The following is a 21463-nucleotide window of genomic DNA, read 5'->3' on the forward strand; positions in this document are numbered from 1 at the left end:
GAGGTCTTGTGTTCTGAGGACCTGAGAGGAGGGGGAAGCAGCGCTTTCCTGGGGGCAGATCTCTGAGGAGCAGGAAGAGCCCCCGAGTAGAAACAGGGTCTGAGGGCCACGCTTCCAGCCTGGCCTCACTGCTTCTTGCCTCCTTCCTTTGGCACAATCACTCACTTTCTCTGAGCCTCAGTTTTCTCATCTGGAACATGGGCATGTAATTCCTATTCCACCTTCATCACACGTGACCCTGTGGAGTTGTCTGTGAACATACATTTTATTTTATTTTATTATTTTATTTTATTGTTTTGCTTTTTGGGGCCATACCAGTGGCATGTGGAAGTTCCCAGGCTAGAGTGCATCAGAACTGCAGCTGCCGGCCTACACCACAGCCACTGCAACGTGGGATCCAAGCTGCGTCTGTGACCCACACCACAGCTCACCGCAACACTGGATCCTTAACCCACTGAGTGAGGCCAGAGATCAAACAACCCGCATCCTCATGGATACTAGTCGGGTTCTTAACACACTGAGCCACAGTGGGAACTTCTGAAAGTACTTTTAAAACCAGAAAGTTTTATAGAATCGTGGGAATAGTTTTCATTCATAACCAAGGCTCAGTCTCAGAGGCTGGGCTGATCCCCTGCTCAAGTCCATGGGAGCGACTCATGAAGGGCCCGTGTTCAGCAGCGTCCAATCTGTTGTGGACCAAAGCTTTTGTGAATTCTTTTTCTTTTTACTTTTTGGCTGCGCCCATGGCATATAGAAGTTCTGAGGCCTAGGATCAAACCTGTGCCTCAGCAAGGACCCAAGCCATAGAAGTAACATAGCCAGATCCTTAACCATCAGTTCCTGCCACTGGTGCCAAGGTCTGCTTGCATAGAACAAGGGGAGGGGCTGCTTTTGACAAGGTCAACCCCCTGATGGATGGCCGGTGGAGAAGCTGTGTGGATTGGCGCCCCAAACTTCCAGGCTTGAATCTGGGCTCTTGGCATTAACTTCACTGAGGGCCAAGTCACTTAACATCTTGGTGTCTGATTTTTCCCAGATGTAAAATTGGATCAGAAAGGTTGTTGAGGGGACTGGAGGTGACAGTGGTAGGCACGTGGAAGTCGCTTAGTAAGTGGTGACTTAATGACCACAGTTGCAAGAAGTTTATGGAGGAAAACCATGAATCACATTTTGAATAGAGATGCTCTAGGAAATGAGCGCACACTGGGAAAAATTTTTGGACTTCAGGATCCACATGTAGGACCCACTAGATCAATAAAATGAGGGGGTTGTACTAAAAATTTCCCTAAGTCTTTTTCAAAAATGGTTCACAAATTGAGTGAACGCCTTGCCTTTTAAATTAGAATTTTACCTGCTTCCGCCACAAGGTGACAGCAAAGCACAGCCCGCTGCTGGGCTCACTCCAGCCACAGCTGTGATTGTCTCCAAGCAGAACGTTAGGGAGTTCCCATTGAGGCTCAACGGGTTACAAACCTGACTGGTATCCGTGAGGGTGAGGGTTTGATTCCTGGCCTCACTCAGTGGGTTAAGGATCCAGCGTTGTGGGGAGCTGCAGTTGTAGGTCCCAGATGCAGCTCGGATCCCATGTTGCTGTGGCTGTGGTATGGGCTGGCAGCTGCAGCTCTGATTCCACCCCTGGCCTGGGAACTTCCAGGTGTGGCCCCCCCCCAAAAAAGAAAAAAAATATGTCACGAGTCAAAAGATGAACAAGAGTGACAACTATTTCTGCTTGTTTTCTTCCAAAGTCTTTGAAGGATGTTTGTTACCTTTATCCCTTCTGGCGTCCCAAAGGGACAGGCTCTGGGCAGGGATGGTTCTCTTTATTTTAAACATGAAATTTAAATAAATGACTTGCCATAAAATTCATTTGGAGGGGCTGCCTGGGCCAGGTGTGTGGGGCTTTTTGCCAGTGGGTTGACTGCCCTGGGGAGAGGTTAAAAACATGTAGCATGAGGGCCACGAGGCCTGGGAGCCCTCTGCCCAGCCTGCCTTGCTGGGTGAGGGCAGGTGAGCTGGTAGCTTCCAGGCTGTCCCTGGCATCCTGAGTGGCTTTGTCCATGGACGGTTTCCCCAGAACGAGGCTGGTTGTCTGGTCTCCATTAACTGTGGCTGTGAGGGTTGGAGGGCCTGTCGGGTCTGCGGACCTGATGGTCATTCTCAGAGGGGCCACGAGGGGGCAGGCCTGGGACTTAGAGCTGAGCAGCTGTGGGGATGTGGGGTGAAGCCTGATCTGAGGCCTTTGGAGGCTCCTTTGGAGGGACGTTTCCCAGCCATCCCTGCTCCTGCCAAGCTGTCAGCCTCTCTGCGGGGCGCTCTATGTCTTCCAAGGACATTGTGGTCCCAGGAGGAAAGAGCCACCAGAGTGTGGTCCACCTGCAGCTTCCTCCCTCTACTCCCATCCTGCCCCTTCCTGGGGGCCCTGGGGACTCAGGACACTCCGGATGCTGTGTGAGGGTGGTGGCTGAGTAGTGGAGGTGATGCTTCCCACTCTTTCCAACACACCTCATGTACACACACACAGGCACACACAGTACATACGCACAGACACACAGAGGCGTACACACATGCACATGCACACACATGCAAATGCATATATGCACAAACACTGCACACATGTACACGCACGTGCATATAGGACACACACTATACACATGCGCACACAGGCACACACGCACATGTACACACACATGCACATGCGTATACGCACAGATACAATACACATGTACACACACCCACACATTCATATACACATAGACACACACACACACACACATGCACATTCATATAGTCACATGTGCCTGTACACACATTTGCACACATATACACACACGTGCATCTTCCCTCTCATAGGCATGCACACATATATACACATGCACACTTATACACACACGCGGGCACACATACACAGATACATACACACATATTTGCAATGCACCTACACATACACAAGGCATCTACACATCTACACACATATACACAAATGCATAAGCTTATATACACACATGTGCATACAAATACACATGCATACACAGGCACACACACGCACAGGGGTTTTAGCCTGTGATCCTTGACATGAAAGCCCTTTGTTCAGCCCAAGACACCTTGTCCCAGGGCTCTGTCTGCTCCCGGCCCAGGGAACCCAGGCTTGTCTGTGGCATGACGGGGTCACAGCTGCTGAAGCACCCAGACCAGCAGCTTCTCACCCTGTGGGTAGCTTTCACCCAGGGTCACGCCAGAGCAGGCGTCCAGGGCTGCCTTCTGGGGTTGGGACAGAAGCAGATCAATGTGTGGGGTCAGAGTGGGTTTGGGCAGCTCTTCCTGAACCCCCAGGGCCGGAGGGTCTTCATTCTCCTCCCTGGGCTCTGACATCCCTGAGGGTAAAACATCACAGTGAGGTCTCCCCGGTGGAGGGTAGGCCCCGTGAGGGGGGGCACAGACCCACGGGGCGGGGGTGAGGGGGTGAGGAGGTGCTCGTGAGGCTTGAAAACCCCCAGCCTCTGGTTGGGGAACATCCCTGCCTGTGGCCAGTATTTAGCTCTCACCTCTAAGGCATTAAATGCATGCTTAGCTAATGAGTTCATTGCATTAAATATAGTACCCATTTTCTTCAGTTATTAAGCAGAGTAGATGCTCGATGAAGAACATTAGGAAAAAGATAAAAAACCAGTAAAGGAAATAAAATTCCCTTTATTCCAGCCCACCAGAGGGGACTTCTATATTTCCCAAGCCTTTTGGATGCAACTTCTATACTTCTTCAAGATTTTTTTTTGGAACATATATATCCACATGTGTATAGTTTTTTCTCCTCTGTTTTATTTTTTATTTTTTTTATTTTTTGTCTTTTTGCTATTTATTGGGCCGCTCCCGCAGCATATGGAGGTTCCCAAGCTAGGGGTCGAATCGGAGCTGTAGCTGCTGGCCTACGCCAGAGCCATAGCAACTCGGGATCCGAGCCGCGTTTGCGACCTACACCACAGCTCACGGCAACGCCGGATCCTTAACCCACTGAGCAAGGCCAGAGATGGAACCTGCAACCTCATGGTTCCTAGTTGGATTCGTTAACCACTGCGCCACGACAGGAACTCCTGCTGCTGATTTTTAAAACAGAGGAGGAGTTCCCATCGTGGCGTAGTGGTTAACGAATCCGACTAGGAACCATGAGGTTGCGGGTTCGATCCCTGCCCTTGCTCAGTGGGTTAACGATCCGGCGTTGCCGTGAGCTGTGGTGTAGGTTGCAGACGCGGCTCGGATCCCGCGTTGCTGTGGCTCTGGTGTGGGCTGGCAGCTACAGCTCCAATTCAACCCCTAACCTGGGAAACTCCATATGCCGTGGGAGTGGCCCTAGAAAAGGCAAAAAAAAAAAAAAAAAAAAAAAAATCAGCAGCATAAGTATTTCTTCAAACTTATAAGATTTTTTTTTTTTTTTTTTGCCACACCTGCAGCTCATAGAAGTTCCTGGGGCCAGGGATTGAACCAGAGCCACAGAAGTAACCAAAGCCACCGCAGTGGCAGCACTGGGTCCTTAACCCACTGAGCCACCAGGAAACTCCAAAAACTTTTAAGATTTTGATAGCTCTATAAGACACCATGGCCTGGAGACTCCTTAATGGATTTAATCAATTTCCTGTTGTTGAACTCTTGGTTGCTACCATTTTTTTTGGAATGATAAATAATTATGCATTAATCTTTGTCCACAACTCCATTATCTATGGAGAAATCTTCTGGGTCTAAGGTGAACATGTCAAGGGCTTCTGACACGTGTTACCCAAGAGTCTGCTGGGTCCCAGGGCCCTGGCCCCAGCGGCATATGAGGGCAGAGGGGGTTGGAATGTAGCTGATCTGGGGAGGGTCAGTGTAGACAGGAGCTGGTCTCCAACCCCAGCCTGAAGCCGCTGTCTTCCCAGCAGAAATTACTTGCTTCAGTCCTAAGACCTTTATTTATTTTTTGTTTGTTTTATTGCTCAATGAATTCATTACATTTATAGTTGCACAATCATCATCACAACCCCATTTTATAGCATGTCCATCCCAAACCCCCAGTGGATCCCCCCACCCCCCAAGCTGTCTCCTTTGGAAACCGTAAGTTTTTCAAAGTCTGTGAGTCCACATGTAAATGAAATGAGAACACTCCCTAACACCAGACACAAAAATAAACTCAGCATGGACTAAAGACCTAGCTATAAGACCAGATACCATAAAATTCTTAAAGGAAAACATAGGCCAAACACTCTCTGACATAAACGACAGCAACATCTTCTCAGACCCACCTCTTAGCGTAATGACAGTTAAAACAAAAATAAACAAATGGGACTTCGTGAAACGTAAATGATTCTGCACAGCAAAGGAAACCCTAAGCAAAACAAAAAGACAACCCACAGAATGGGAGAAAATCTTTGCAAGTGAATCAACTTAAAGTTCTAAGACCTTTAAATCGCTTTCCCTCAGGTCCGGCATGAGAACAGGTGTGTGGCCCTGCAAAGGTGTCCCTGCTTCCACCAGGGCAGAGAGTACGCCCCGGGGGAGACAGTCAAGGTTGACTGCAACACTTGGTGAGGCTGGGAGGGGCTCTGGGGGTGCAGGGTTGCGGATGGAGACAAGACGTGGGTGGGGGGAGATGCCAGCTGCTCCTTCCCTTTCCTCTGTGCCTCTGTTTCTCCTTCTGTGACATAGGAGAATCTTTATCATCTCGTGTGCTCGCCCCGCATGGATGCTCCCAAGAGAACAGTGTTTCTCTGCAGGGAGATGGGGCCCGGGGAGGATGAGGGCAGTATCTGTCACTGCACACGTGACCAAGCTGCCCCTGGGCACGGGGTGGCGGCATCCTCCCCCAGCCTTGTGCTGCCCCCCAGGCACATGGCCAGTGTGCCTGCCTGGAAAGGGACCTTGTGAGGGTGGCTGGTTCCCCTCCTTCCTCTGGGCCATCTTTCCCAAGCCCCTGGCTCTGCTCCCTTGCCCTGCCTTTCTTTGGGGCTGGCACTTTTAGGGAAGGGCCCCGGGTCCTGGCAGGGAGGGGCCGGAGGTCTGAGCGTCCACCGCTGATGTCCCTCTTACGGGTGGAGGGATGCCCGCTGCAGCGAGTTGCTGTGGATTTAAACACGCAGCTGCACACACAGGCCCTCTCCTGGCAGAAGTTCACGGATAGTCACCGTTTCCCAGGCCCAGACCTTTCCTGCCCTTCTGGCCTCATTTGTCCCCTTCGCCTCTGAGGGGCTTTTCTGTTCTGTAGAGACCCCGTGGTCATTCCCAGGGGACGTCCCAGGAGGCTGGGCCTTAGCACCTCCGGATCAGGTGGTGACAGTGGGCCCCAGGTCACCTCGGATGATTTGGGCCCCTCTTTGCCGTTTCCCCCTTGTGACTGGAGCGCAGCGTGGCTTCTATCTCCTCCCGAGCCCCCTGCTCTGACATGTGCCTTGTGGGCCTGGGGGAGGTTGGAGCCACAGGCTGCAGACCCTACTTCCCGAGGCCTCCTGGAGGATGGGTGGCTCCCTGTGGACCGATGCCCGCCCCGCCCCCACCCCCGAGGGCCCCGCTCATCCTCTGCTTCCCACGCCCAGTGTCTGTCGGGACCGGAAGTGGAGCTGCACGGACCACGTGTGCGATGCCTCGTGCTCGGCGCTGGGCCTGGCCCACTACCTCACCTTCGACGGGCTCAAGTACCTGTTCCCGGGAGAGTGCCAGTATGTCCTGGTGCAGGTGAGAGCCGGGCACGAGGGGGGCGCTGAGGCCAGGAGGGGCTCCAGGGCCAGACTCCGCAGTTCTGTCTAGGAAATGGCTCTGGGGGGTAGTTTCACCAGAGTGGTTTTCCAGCCGCCCCCCCCCCCAAACTCAGGTGACTTGTCTTCCTCCAGCTCATCTGGACACCGGTGCAAGGGCGGGACGGGGGTGCTAATACATTGGCTGGTAGCAGAGTGGGGCAGATACCAATCCTAGCACAGGGGGATGAGAGAGAAAGGCTTCCTTTCCTTCCAGCAGATGCAGCCTCCATCAGGGGCATGGTGGGGAGTGGAGCCCAGGCCGCATCTCAGCCCCCGTCCCCTGGTTGCCAGCACCCTTGTGCAGTGCACAGCCCACACGGCCTGATGCGGCCGCCCCTGGTTCAAGTGACCTGCGGGGTTTGCGTCCTGCCCTCTGATTCTCTTCAGTTCTATTCTATTCTATTATCTCCTTCTCCACCATTTTCATTTCTAACCTAGTGCACTCAGCATGGGGAGGGGGTGACAGATATGGGAACAGAAAGTCTTGCTGCCTGGAAGGGTAAGAAGCAGTCCGGGGAATCCTAGCCAGTGAGGGAGGGCTGCTCTGCCCCCCTCTCCCACCACATGGCTTTCTGGAAGTTTCTCTTGCTGGTTGATGCCTAGAGTACGGGGAGTGAGCCCCCTCCCCCCACACACAGCACAAAATGGTTTCACCCACACCCAGGAACCATCCCCCACTAAGGCTTTCCCATAGGTCACATGAGGAAGCCCATCTTTCCGGTTATCCGTCTGCCTCGGCCTTGGTAGAAAAACACGAGGTGACTCCCCAGCCAGGTTTCTATCTAGGCATCCGGAATACATGATAGTTTAGTGCAACGAGGAGCGGCCGGTCAGACTCACCCCCCAGCTCTTCCTGCCCCGGCAAAGTGGCCTGGCTGGGCCAGTGAAGGGCCCTCTCCAAGTCCTGCCCCCTGTGGCTTGCTGGTTTTCCCACCCAGGCCAGTGCATTGTCCCCCTTTGTCTGGGGTCCTCCTCCCCTCCTCCTTTGGGAAGTGTTCACTCTTTCTCCAGAAAAATCTCAGCTGGTGTCAAAGCACTTGTATCTCTGTTCCCTCTTTTAATCTAACAACCCCATTTTTTTCATATATCGCATCTTTTTTTAAAAAAAATTATAGTTGGTTTACAGTGTTGTGCCAATTTATGCTGTACAGCAAAGTGGCTCAGTTTGTGTGTGTGTGTGTGTGTGTATATATATACATTCTTTTTTATTTTTGTTTTTTAAATTATTTATTTTATTTTTTGTCTTTGTTGTTTTTTTAGGGCCACCCCCGCAGCACATGGAGGTTCCTAGGCTAGGGGTCTAATCGGAGCTACAGCTGCTGGGCTACACCACAGCCACAGCAACACCAGATCTGAGCTTTGTCTGTGACCTACACCACAGCACTCGGCAGCATGGATCCTTAACCCACTGTGCCAGGCCAGGAATCGAACCCCAAACCTCATGGTTCCTAGTTGGATTTGTGTCCGCTGTGCCACGATGGGAACTCCATACATTCTTTTTTAAAATATTCTTTTCCGTCTTGTTCTATCCCGGGAGATTGGATGTAGTTCACTCTGCTGTAAAGTAGGACCTCATTGTCTATCCCTTAACCCAACACAGACCCGTTTAACCTAACGATCTCATTAACCCAACACAACTCATTAGCATAACAATCCCATTAACCCAATACAAACCTGTTTAGCCTAACAGTCCCATTAAGCTGTCTGATCCATCTTATAGAAGGGCACATGGTGTGTGTGGTGTATGTGTGTCTGTGTTTGTGTGTATGTGTGTATGTATGCGTACGTGTGTGTGTGTGTGTGTGTGTGTGTGTGTCAGAGAGGTAAATGACTTAACGTTATCCAATACGTGGCAGAAACAGGGCTCACACCTCGCTTTCCTGAGCAGGGTGGTTTCCCATCACACCACGGTGACAGCCACCAGGGGGAGTGTTTGCCAGAAACGCACCCCCGTTTCCTCCTTTCCCTGTAATCCACCTGCGAGGACCAGGGCTTCCTCCTCCTCTGTTCCCAGCTAGAGATGGTAGCTCAGCCGGGTTGCTGTTGTCCAGCCATCTTTGGTTACAGTTCTGGGCCATCCACAGGGGCCCACCAGAGCTCAGAGCCGCCAAGTGCCATGTGGTCTGCCGCCGGACACCCGGCTGAAGCTAAGCTGAGGGCTCTGGGGGGCAGTGGGCTGATGTGTCCACACTCCCTGTCCCTTTCTCCCCACTGCTCTCCCCTGTGCCCCTTAACCCCCAGCCCCAGCCTGGCCAGAGGCACCTGGTTCCTGGGTGACAGCTGAGGATGACACATCTGTGAGACACCTGAGATGACCAGACACCAGTCTGCTGATCTGGGGAGGGGGAGCAGGGGTCGTATTTTCTCTCCTGACGCCCCTCTTTTCCCAGGATTACTGTGGCAGCAACCCTGGGACCTTCCGGATCCTGCTGGGGAACGAGGGGTGCGGCTACCCCTCCCTGAAATGCAGGAAGCGAGTCACCATCCTTGTGGACGGAGGAGAGATTGAGCTGTTTGATGGGGAGGTGAGTGTGGCCTGGTCCCTACACCCCCACACCCCGTGGGGGGTGCATCTGGCTGACAAGGAGGACAAGGCCAGCTGAGCGTCTGTGCAGGACAAGTGGATGGAGTATCGTGCAGCCATTAGAGGTGAGGTAGCACTGTATCTCCTGACCTGGCCGCGTCCTGTGAGGAGGGCAGGTCGCAGACGGCGATGAATTATACATCCGTTTCAGTAAAAGGACACGCAGACGTGTGCGGGGATGATGTGTAACCAGATGTCTCCGTGAGCGTTGGAGGAACCAGGGCTGACCTCCTGCGGGGAGTGGAGGTCGGAGTGCGGGGGGCGGAAGGGCTCTCATATGTGGATGTGTATATACACACACATATATATTATATATTCACACTTGTGTATATTATATATACAACTTATACACACATTATACATGCAGATATATTACATGTACCTATGCATTTATATTATGTACTCACATTTATAAGTATTTAATATGCAAGTGTATACACACATATACACAGAAATGCATATGTAATATATTCACATTTATAAGCATTAAGTATACAAATGTATACACAGATGTATACCTATATATACCTACATTTATATGCGTTTTATATACAATGTCTACGTAAATATATACACATATATTATGCACACAAATATAATACAGATGCATATATATCCACATTCATCAGTATTGAATATACAAATGTACACACACATACACAAACGTATATACATATATAATATACCCACATTTATATGCATTATATAAAAATATATACACACATATATACATACAATATAAAAACGTGCACATATATACACATATACATATATATTATACCCCATGTTTATATATTATACGCAAATGTATACACACATATGTACATACATTTATAGTATATACAAACAGATATACACACACATATAAATATATATTCTGGGAAGTGATGGTGTTGGGGGTATATAATATATGTGTGTTTGTATGTGGGGTGTGTCCCCAGGGAGGCAATCTTTGGGAGGGTGACAGGTTCTCCACATCAGCCTCAGTCTTTGGGGTTAGATGGTCAGCAGGGCCTGCTGAAGGGTGGAGAGGGCTTGGCTCGGAGTCAAGGGCTCATGTCCCTTGGAGGCTAGAGGCTGGGATTCCTGCCTCCAGTGCCGAGCTCCTCTGCCTCCCTGCCCAGCTCTGATTCCTGATGACAGGAACTCGGGAGCCGGAGATGAAAGCAAGGGGGAGAATCTAGTCCTCATTTTCATAAAAGGACAGATTTTTAAATCAGTTGTTTAGAGGTGTTTAAAATCATTGCTGCCTTAAAAACCTGTCTAGGAGTTCCCGTTGTGGCGCAGTGGTTAACGAACCCGACTAGGAACTATGAAGTTGCTGGTTGGATCCCTGGCCTTGCTCAGTGGGTTAAGGATCCGGAGTTGCCGTGAGCTGTGGTGTAGGTTGCTGACGCGGCTCAGATCCTGCGTTGTTGTGGCTCTGGCGTAGGCCAGTGGCTACAGCTCCAATTCGACCCCTAGCCTGGGAATCTCCATATGCCGTGGGAGTGGCCCTAGAAAAGGCAAAAAGACAAAACAACCTATCTAGGAGACCACATGTATTTAATGATCAAGTATCCAAAAAATTCTTTCCATGACATGATGGGTGATCTTCTACCAATGGGTTTCATCCTATTTTTAGTGTCATAATTACAGCTTTGCTGCCCCCTCTGTTACCATCCCTTATCCTAGGATTCTTGGAGCCAGGTAGGTGAGACAGTTGCCGCTCTGGCCAATGGGGGCAAATGACCATCGGCCCTGGGGGACCGCAGGTATGGGTGGGGGGAGCCGGGCCTTATGCCTACGAGTCCCCGTCCTGCTCTCATGCTGCGTCCTCCCTCAGGTGATGGTGAAGAAGCCCCTGAAGGATGAGACTCACTTTGAGGTGGTGGAATCTGGCCGGTTCATCACTGTGCTGCTGGGCTCTGGCCTGTCCGTGGTCTGGGACCGCCATCTGGGCATCTCTGTGTTCCTGAAGCAGACGTACCAGGTAGGTGGCCCTCCTCGGCTTCCTCCTTGTGGTGCCATATATACCAGAAGCCACCAGCTCTGGGCAGGCCGACGTTGTCCAGGTGAGGGGCTCCCCATCCACAGTCAAGTAGGGCTGGGACATGCCCTCCTCGGACCTCGTACGCCGTCATCGAGGTAATGCTGAACCAGCTCCTTTTCTGCTCAGACCCTGGTTTCTACTGCAGCCTCCAGGGCCCAGGCTGCCTAGTTGGCCATCCAAGGGACAAGGCCTGCTGCCTGTCTTTGTGCAGGACCTTAACCTTAATGGGGGGAGGGGTGTCAGTGCAGAAGCTGGGAAGAGGCCTTGGCAAGGTCATGGCTTTGCTGGTTACCCTGATCTTCTGGCTCTCCCTCCCCGCTCCATCCTCCTCTTCGTCAGACGAGCCTGCCTCTCTTGCTGCCTGGCAGCCTCCTTGCCCTGACTCAGAGTCTGCTGTGAGGTTTGCCATGCTCCCTACTTGTCCCACAGGAGCAGGTGTGTGGCCTGTGTGGGAATTTCGACGGCGTCCAGAACAACGACCTCACCGGCAGCAGCCTCCAGGTGGAGGAAGACCCCGTGGACTTTGGGAATTCCTGGAAAGTGAGCCCACAGTGTGCTGACACCAGAAAAGTAAGTCGGGGGCTCCGTGTGGACCGTGGGTGGTGGTGGGTTGGCCTGCGGAGGGATCGGGGCTGGGGGAGTGGGCCTCCTGGATGCTTGTGGGCTGACTGTTGGGGGACCATCTGCCTACTGCCCCGGTCCCCAGGTGCCACTGGACACATCCCCGGCCACCTGCCACAACAACGTCATGAAGCAGACGATGGTGGATTCCTCCTGCAGGATCCTTACCAGCGACATTTTCCAGGACTGCAACAAGCTGGTGAGGGCGGCGGGCACCTGGGGGCAGGGAGCACCAAAGGCTGGCCCATGGGCTTGGGAGAGGCGCTTCTGAATGGTGCTGTGTGGAGCCTTAGAAACGGCATCTGCTCACCTCTCTTGGCTTCAGGCAGAAAGAATAACTGAGGGTGTACGAGCGCAGCAGTGCCCAGCACATCCTCCTCCTTCTGCACCATGCACGCTTCCCTGGGCCTCTGCCCACGCTGCTTCTTCAGCCTCAGACCTAGGGTTTGTCCCCCACAGGCTGTTTTTTCTCCAGCACTCGAGTGGGGGGCTTCCTTCCTCTCTTCCCATCCCCACCGTGTCTCTGCCCAGGCACCCCACCCCTCCTGGGTTCCATGTCTTGTTTCACTGAAACTCTTTTCTGGCCTGAAACCCGTGATTTCAAGTCCTCATTTTATGCCGCTTTTGTGTCTTTGTCTCCCATGGTGATAAGGAATTCCCCCAACAAGGTACAGTGCAGTTTTCCCTCTGGCTCTGTATGAATATCCAGATGCATGTGTGTGATGTGTAGGTCCATGTGTGTGTGTGTGTGTGTGTGTGTGTGTGTATGTGCACACACAGCCCTGCACACACACAGCCCTGTGTAGCCACACGCTGCTCTGTGCCATTGCCCTCGTGGGAGGGACTGGTTGAACACCTGCATTTCTGCTCTCAGTCTGTCCATCCAAGGATTTGCAGGCTCTGAAGGATGCTTAGGATTCCCTGGTTTGGTGGAGCCCCTGGGCACCTGGGCTGGATGAGTGGAGACAGGACGGTCAGGGAAACCAGCCCTGGGCTCAATGACCCCCCCCCCCACTTCATGTCCAGATTCATTCCTATCACATCTTCCCCAAACAAGGCCGGAGAGGGGAGCGCATCTGGGGGCAGGCAAAGACGGGAGGTGGTTACTGTGACTGAATGGGGATGGTGGGCTGGGGGGGGCTGCCCCTCCATGCAGACAGGGATGCAGGAGCCCTGGGCTGGCCCCGCTGATCAGCATGCGGCCCACAGCACCTCAGCGAGGCAATGCGAGAGGGTTCTGATGTGTTGCCTCAGTCTCTTTGCTGGGTGCAGACCAGGAAGGAGAGTGACCAGCGTGTGTGTGTTGCGTGTGTACAACATCCACACACCCAAGAGGGGTGGGAGTGGGTTATGGGGGTGGACGGATGGCTGGATGGCTGAGGAGGTACGTGGACAGATAGGGAGAAAAGAATGTTCTTTTGAAGAGTCCGTGGGCACATCTATTCTCTGAAAGGCTGGCAGCCCCGCTGTATTCCTCTTTTCTTGCTGGAATCCCAGTAATAACGTGGGAATCCTGCCTTTTTTTTTTTTTTTGGTCTTTTCTGGGGCCGCACCCATGGCATATGGAGGTTCCCAGGCTAGGGTTCGAATCTGAGCTGTAGCCACTGGCCTACACCAGAGCCACAGCAACGCAGGATCTGAGCCACGTCTGCAACCTACACCACAGCTCACGGCAACGCGGGATCCTTAACCCACTGAGCGAGGTCAGGAATTGAACCTGCATCCTTGTGGATGCTAGTCGAATTTGTTAACGGCTGAGCCACGGCGGGAACTCCGGAATCCTGCTTTCTTACCCATTCCCTCCTTGGGACTCTGGGCTCATATCCCTCCTTCTTCCCTGGAGCCCCTTTCCCTCCTCGGACTGCCAGAACTTTCCCACCCAGACTAGGGGCCAGAGCACCCAATCGGGACCCAGCCTCAGGCCACCTGTGTCCCCCTTGCAGGTGGACCCTGAGCCCTATCTGGATGTTTGCATCTATGACACCTGCTCCTGCGAGTCCATTGGGGACTGTGCCTGCTTCTGTGACACCATTGCTGCCTACGCCCGTGTGTGTGCCCAGCACGGCAAGGTGGTGACCTGGAGGACAGCCACGTTGTGCCGTGAGTGCTGCCGCCCACCCTCTGCCCCCCATAAGCCTCTCAACCTTGTGGGGTGAGGGAGGGCGCCTCCCTGCTGGAGAAGAAAGAGAGGGTGACGGCCAAAACTGAAGGGGGTTGAGACGTGGGTGTGCGTGAGGAGGGGCGGGACCAAAGACTCTTCTGGAGCAATTCTGGGAGTGGGAGAAGAGGGAGCCGTGTCTCATTGCAGACATACTGACATACAGATTACAGACATCCTGATGAAGGAAGTCTGGATGTCTGTAATTAGACGCGGTCACATTTGCCGACGTGAGCCAGCAGCTCAGGCACTCATGTCTCATCTTCCTTCAGCCTGGAAGCGGCTGTTTTCATAAGGAAAATGGATTCAGAAGCATCAGCCTCCTGGGTCAGGGGCCCTTAAGGCCCAGCTGCCTGTGGCATGGCGGCGTGGGTGATGCTGTAATTTCTAGTCCCCCAGCAGCGCCATCATCTCCCAGGGCCATCGCCACTGCTGGCCCCTGCTGCTGTGGGGGCTCCGGGGGCAGCCCCAGCTTCTCAGGCGGCCCAGGGCTGCCTGTGCTTTAACAGTCATTCTGTTTGGGGGTCTGCGCAGCTCAGAACTGCGAGGAGAGGAACCTGCGGGAGGACGGCTACCAGTGTGAGTGGCGCTACAACAGCTGCGCCCCTGCCTGCCCCGTCACCTGCCAGCACCCCGAGCCGCTGGCGTGCCCCGTGTCCTGTGTGGAGGGCTGCCACGCCCACTGCCCTCCCGGTGAGGCCCCCTGCCTGGGGATGCTGAGGGCTGGGAGGGGTTGTGGGGACAGCTGACTCCCTGTGTCCTGCTTCATCTCAGCCTCACCTGGGGCTGGGGGGTGGGGGGGTAATGCTCTGCCCCCAGCGCCACAACCCTGGGTCCTGTTTCCATGTCTTTCCACCAGAGTCAGACCAGCAGTGGTTTTTGTCAAGCCGAGCTCCCATTCGGTGCTTCCGGGGGCCTCTTTATGGGCCTAGCACCTAAAGCAGCTCTTTCTAATAGAACTTTCTCCCATGACAGGAAGGTTCTCTTCAAATGTGACTCGTGTGTCTGAGGAATTGTACTTTTGATTGTATTTAAATGTTACTTAATTTCAATTGAAATGCAACCAGCCATGCGTGGTTACTGGCTACAGTACAGAATAGCACCGATCTGGAGTTAGTAAATGTCTTCTTCGCTGGAGCAGAAAGACCCCTGGAGATCAGACTTGCTTTGTCCTGGGTTTGGGGGAGACAGGGGCCGGGGGAGGAACACCCCTCCCAATTTTGCAGAAGGAGGGATGCTCCCTAAGAGCTGAGGTGGCCCCTGGGGCAGGGGGGCAGGCGGAGCCGGGCCAAGCCCTTCAGTGCAGAGAGCGTCTTCCTTGTGGGAAAGGTGGGAGCTTGGGCTCCTAACAAGAGCCTTGTCGTGCAGGGAAAATCTTGGACGAGCTTTTGCAGACCTGCGTCAGCCCCGAAGACTGCCCTGTGTGTGAGGCAGCCGGCCGGCGCTTAGCCCCCGGGAAGAAAATCACCTTGAACCCCAGGGACCCTGCGCACTGCCAGATTTGGTAAACCAGTCCCCTCCCGGATGTCTGAAGTGATGTCTCACCAGCTAACCTGGGGGTCGGCCCAGAGGCGTCGGTTTGGAGAAGAATGTCCTGCCTTTGTTTAGTCTGCTCCTCTGTCTTTGAGGACAGATGACATTGCTCCCCCTGGAAATATCTCCCACGTGGTTTAGGTTTTTAACTTTTTCTTGCTGCTGAAGGAAGGATGTGGTCTCTTCTTATCCCTAGAGGTGACATCTAGCCTGGGGACTGGCGTCTGTAGAAATTAGATTTCATTTCATTTCATTTCTTTTTTTCTTTTTTAAACTTTTTTGCTTCTTAGGGTCACCCCTGTGGCATATGGAAGTTCCCAGGCTAGGGGTTGAATCAGAGCTATAGCTGCCGGCCTACACCACAGCCACAGCAACGCACAATCCGAACCATGACTGCGACCTACACCACAGCTCATAGCAACACCAGATCCTTAACCCACTGAGGGAGGCCAGGGATCAAACCCGCAACGTTGTGGTTCCTAGTCAGATTTGTTTCTGCTGCGCCACGACGGGAACTCCCAGATTTCATTTCTACTGGAGGTGGGGACGCAAGGGAGGAAAGCAAGGTGGAGCCCTGGACCCTGCAGTGGGGCACAGACACCTCGGGCCATGGCCAAGGTCCCAGACGAGGCTCTTATAACTGGGAGGGAGACACCAGTCACTGCTCCCTGGCCGCTGCCCCGATGGTCTTTGGCAGCTGGCCTCGGGGGGTTGAGGAAGAGTCCTGGGGTGAGCTCCGAGCCTGCTCCCAAGTTGGCGACATGTGTTCAAAGGTTGATACGTTCAGCTCCTTGTGGGATCCTAAACTTAACTTCGCTGGGGAAGGAAGGGGCTGAGGCCACGGCAGCTGCCAGAGTCAGATTCCACCGCCACCATCTGTGCAAACAAGAGCGAGCGCTGCCTGGGGTGAATTTTCTAGCAAACACAGGAAACTAGAAAGTATGTCACTCATGCTCTATTAACCACGGATTGAGGCCCTAAATCATGTGGACCACAAGGAAGCAGGAATTAACTTCCCTGTAAGACCCTGCCTGCCCCCCTCCCTGTGCCGAGATGGAGATTCTCGTGAATTCAGTGTGGGCTTGGGGTTCTGAGCTGCAGATGCACAGATGTGTGGACAAGGGCCCCAAAGCAGGCTGGGGACGTCACTGGGAGGCACACCACAGAGGACACCTCCTAGGGCTCCTGGCACTGCCGGCCCTCCTCAGCCTTACTGGGGTGCTGAGTGCAGGTTGCCTCACAGGCCGAGGGTACGTGAGGGAGCAGGTTCTAGCCTGTGTGGGTCTCTGCCACAGGCAGCTTGATTTTTACTGTGGCCTGGCAGACCCTGCTACTTTCCAGGACACCAGTGAAAGGGAGAAGTGACAGAGGGATTAGAAATTTGGCCTGGAGTTCCTGTCGTGGCGCAATGGTTAACGAATCCGACTAGGAACCATGAGGTTGCGGGTTCGGTCCCTGCCCTTGCTCAGTGGGTTAACGATCTGGCGTTGCCGTGAGCTGTGGTGTAGGTTGCAGACGCGGCTCGGCTCCCGCGTTGCTGTGGCTCTGGTGTAGGCTGGTGGCTACAGCTCTGATTGGACCCCTAGCCTGGAGACCTCCATATGCCATGGGAGTGGCCTAAGAAATAGCAAAAAAAGACCAAAAAAAAGAAATTTGGCCTGATGGGGTGGGAATTTGTGTGGGAGGCTTGGGGCTGGGCATGGGGCATTCTAGGCCCTGGCACGTGATGGGTGCAAACCATGTGTCTGTTGCTGGAAAGAATGAATGAGTCCCTGTCTAACATCTTGGAGACCCCAAATATCAGCCCCAGTGCTTTATTCTGCCAGATAAAGCTGAGAGTTTTGCATCTTTATTCGTCTCTCTGAAATGATTTTACTGCAGGTTTCTTCTCTTCCTTAAGGCCTGCCGTGTTAACACAGTACAGCATTTATACAGCTTAAATTCTGTTGTAGTAAATACTGTATAACATTTATCTTCGATAGAACATTTATAAGCCCTGGTCAGCATCAACATGGTAGAGCAGTGTTTGCCTTTGGAGATCTCAGAGAAAGCTTGGACGATTATTAAATATTTATGTTGCTAGAGACATAGGTCGAAAATGAATCAACTTTTTTAAAATTTAAAATTTTTAAAAATTTTTGTCTTTTTGCCATTTCTTGGGCCGCTCCCGCGGCATATGGAGGTTCCCAGGCTAGGGGTCTAATCAGAGCTGTAGCCACTGGCCTACGCCAGAGCCACAGCAACGCGGGATCCGAGCCGCGTCTGCGACCTACACCACAGCTCACGGCAACGCCGGATCCTTAACCCACTGAGCAAGGCCAGAGAGCGAACCTGCAACCTCATGGTTCTTAGTTGGATTTGTTAACCACTGCGCCACGACGGGAACTCCCGAAAATGAATCAACTTTGAATGAGTGGGTGGATCGCTGAGAAAGTCTTCTTTCTCAAAAAAAGGATTCCTAAAAAAAGGATTCTTTTTTTAGGTCCTAGGGCAGGTGAAAACTTTGGCTTTCAAGGGGATCAAGACTCAAGGGAAGTGCATGTGTGTGTGCGTGTGTGTGTGTGTGTGTGTGTGTATGTGAGCGTGCACACTGCACTGGCACACAGTAGGACTATTTGGGGACGTAAATTAAGAATGGTATCTTTCTGGTGGGGAGTGACCCCTGGGAGGTCGGGTTCAGTGGGCTGGGAAGGGCCCAGAGGCTCTCCCTGCACCGTTCTGGTCTTTCCTCCTCCTGCAGTCACTGTGATGGTGTCAATCTCACCTGTGAAGCCTGCGCGGAACCGGTGCCCCCCACAGAAGGCCCGGTCAGCCCCACCACACCCTACGAGGAGGACACGCCAGAGCCGCCGCTGCACGACTTCTTCTGCAGCAAACTTCTGGACCTGGTCTTCCTGCTGGACGGCTCTGACAAGCTGTCCGAGGCCGACTTCGAGGCCCTGAAGGTCTTCGTGGTGGGCATGATGGAACACCTGCACATCTCCCAGAAGCACATCCGCGTGGCGGTGGTGGAGTACCACGACGGCTCCCACGCCTACATCTCGCTCCAGGACCGAAAGCGGCCCTCGGAGCTGCGGCGCATCGCCAGCCAGGTGAAGTACGCGGGCAGCGAGGTGGCTTCCATCAGCGAGGTTTTGAAGTACACGCTCTTCCAAATCTTTGGCAGGGTCGACCGGCCCGAAGCCTCCCGTATAGCCCTGCTGCTCATGGCCAGCCAGGAGCCACGCCGGCTGGCCCAGAACTTGGCCCGCTACCTCCAGGGCCTGAAGAAGAAGAAGGTCACCGTGATTCCGGTGGGCATCGGACCCCACGTCAGCCTCAAGCAGATCCGCCTCATCGAGAAGCAGGCCCCGGAGAACAAAGCCTTTGTGGTCAGCGGTGTGGACGAGCTGGAGCAGCGCAAGAACGAGATCATCAGCTACCTCTGCGACCTCGCCCCGGAAGTGCCCGCCCCTACGCGGCGCCCCCTAGTGGCCCAAGTCACTGTGGCGCCTGAGCTCCCCGGGGTTTCAACGCTCGAACCCAAGAAGAGAATGGTCTTGGATGTGGTGTTTGTGCTGGAAGGGTCCGACAAGGTCGGCGAGGCCAACTTCAACAGGAGCACGGAGTTTGTGGAGGAAGTGATCCGGCGGATGGACGTGGGCCGGGACAGTGTCCACGTCACGGTGCTGCAGTACTCGTATGTGGTGGCCGTGGAGCACTCCTTCAGGGAGGCGCAGTCCAAGGGGGAAGTCCTGCAGCGGGTGCGGGAGATCCGCTTCCAGGGTGGCAACAGGACCAACACTGGGCTGGCCCTGCAGTACCTCTCGGAGCACAGCTTCTCAGCCAGCCAGGGGGACCGGGAGGAGGCGCCCAACCTGGTCTACATGGTCACAGGAAACCCTGCCTCGGATGAGATCAAGCGGATGCCGGGAGACATCCAGGTGGTGCCCATCGGGGTGGGCCCCGACGTGGACATGCAGGAGCTAGAGCGCCTCAGCTGGCCCAATGCCCCCATCTTCATCCAGGACTTTGAGACCCTCCCGCGAGAGGCCCCTGATCTGGTGCTGCAGAGATGCTGCTCGGGGGAGGGGCCGCACCTCCCAACCCAAGCCCCTGTGCCAGGTATGCAGGGCCCTTGCGTGGGTGGGTGGGTGAGGGGCTGGGAAGGGCTGGGGAGGGCTGGGGGTGGGCTTGGTGGAGATGATTCTCAGGTTTGAATCCTGGCTTCCTGCTGTGTGCCTTTATCAAACCCTTGCCTTCAGAGTGTCTGTGTTTCCTTACTTCCCAGGCAGGGAATAGCATCTGTGATCCTTTTTGGGGGGCAGAATCTTTTTTATTTTTAATTAAAAAAAGTCCGGGGAGTTCTCGTTGTGGCTCAGGGGAAATGGATCTGACTAGTATCTATGAGGCTGCAGGTTCGATCCCTGACCTCACTCAGTGGGTTAAGGATCTGGCACTGCTGTGAGCTGTGGTGTAGCCTGGCAGCTGTAGCTCTGATTCAGCCCCTAGCCTGGGAATTTCCATATGCCACGCGTGTGGCCCTAAAAGACAAAAAAAAAAAAAAAAAAAAAAAAAAAAAAGTTTTTGGAGTTACCATTGTGGTTCAGTGGGTTAAGAGCCCGACTGGTATCCATGAGGATTCTGGTTCCATCCCTGGCCAGGCTCATTGGGTTAAGGATCTGGCATTGCAGTGAGCTGTAGCGTAGGTCACATATGCAGCTCTGATCTGGCGTAAAAAGGAAAAAAAGGTTGTATTGAAGTGTGGTTGATTTACAATGTCGTGATAATTTCTGCTGTACAACAAAGTGATTCAGCTATGCACATACACACACCATCCTCTTTCGGATGCTTTTCCCATGCAGATTATCACGAGTGTTGGGTAGAGGTCCTTGCTGGCCAGTCATTCCATATACTGCACAGTGTGTATATGCTGATCCCAAACCCCAGCCCATCCCTCCTAGGCAGGATCTTTTCTTATGATGGGTGTTTGGAAATTCACAGCTAATGTAAGCCGATTGTTAAAAGGGAAACAATACCAAGGATACAGGATAAAATAATACAGGTCTCACTTTATCACATAGCCTCGTCCCCACCCACTTCCACTCCCTGCCTGGGAGGTAATCTGCTATATTTGGTGACTATCAGCTTTTTATCACACTGGGTGGATACAGTTATTCTCAGTAGCTGACATTTTTTGGGGGGCAAAGCTAGGAAGTAAGATTCTGGAGCCGGGCTGCCTTAAGTTGAACCTCACCTCTGCCACCTACTAGCTGGGGAATTGGGGGCATTTTTTGTATTAATAATTTTTGGTTAATTTTGGGCAAGGACCTCTGTATGTATCAGTCTCCTCATCTGTACAATGGCGATAATAACTACTGGTCTGTGCCATGCTCAGCATCGTACCCAACATGTAGCTAGTGGTTTGCCTCCACTGCTGACAACTGATGCCAACGACGCACCCACTCCTAGTTTTTGAACAATTTCAATTGGCGTGGCTGGGGCCATCCCAGAATAACTAGCCTTCTTTTGATGTGTCTTTATCCTTATACTTATTATCCATGCCTTTGTTTCTTTGAGCCACAGGTTTATCTAAATTCTTGTGATATCTGGGTAGTAGCGACATCTCATCAAGCTTAGAACGGCGTTTGGGCCAGTGTTTGTTTCCTCACTGTGAACATGACCCTGTAAACACGAGGATCAGGCATTTGTGATGGAACCACCTTCCAGCTCCCCACCTGCCCCAGGAGCCCCGAGGACACACAAGCCCACTTTCCAGGGACGTGCTGCTCTGTTTCCTT

At 53.1% G+C, this 21463-nt stretch overlaps 1 protein-coding gene across 2 annotated transcripts in view; it reads left to right on the forward strand.

The window, feature by feature from the left end:
* VWF (von Willebrand factor) overlaps positions 1-21463 on the forward strand; it is a 139312-nt gene that overhangs the window by 72330 nt on the left and 45519 nt on the right. For both annotated transcript variants that reach the window (XM_021091196.1, NM_001246221.1), the window contains 10 exon segments: positions 5446-5549; positions 6555-6693; positions 9146-9280; positions 11165-11311; positions 11801-11941; positions 12078-12191; positions 13936-14092; positions 14685-14843; positions 15519-15654; positions 18424-19787. In XM_021091196.1, the coding sequence (XP_020946855.1) occupies positions 5446-5549; positions 6555-6693; positions 9146-9280; positions 11165-11311; positions 11801-11941; positions 12078-12191; positions 13936-14092; positions 14685-14843; positions 15519-15654; positions 18424-19787 (2596 nt within the window).

This window comes from Sus scrofa, chromosome 5 (genome assembly GCF_000003025.6).
Source record: "Sus scrofa isolate TJ Tabasco breed Duroc chromosome 5, Sscrofa11.1, whole genome shotgun sequence".
In the NCBI taxonomy this organism is placed as follows: Eukaryota; Metazoa; Chordata; class Mammalia; order Artiodactyla; family Suidae; genus Sus; species Sus scrofa.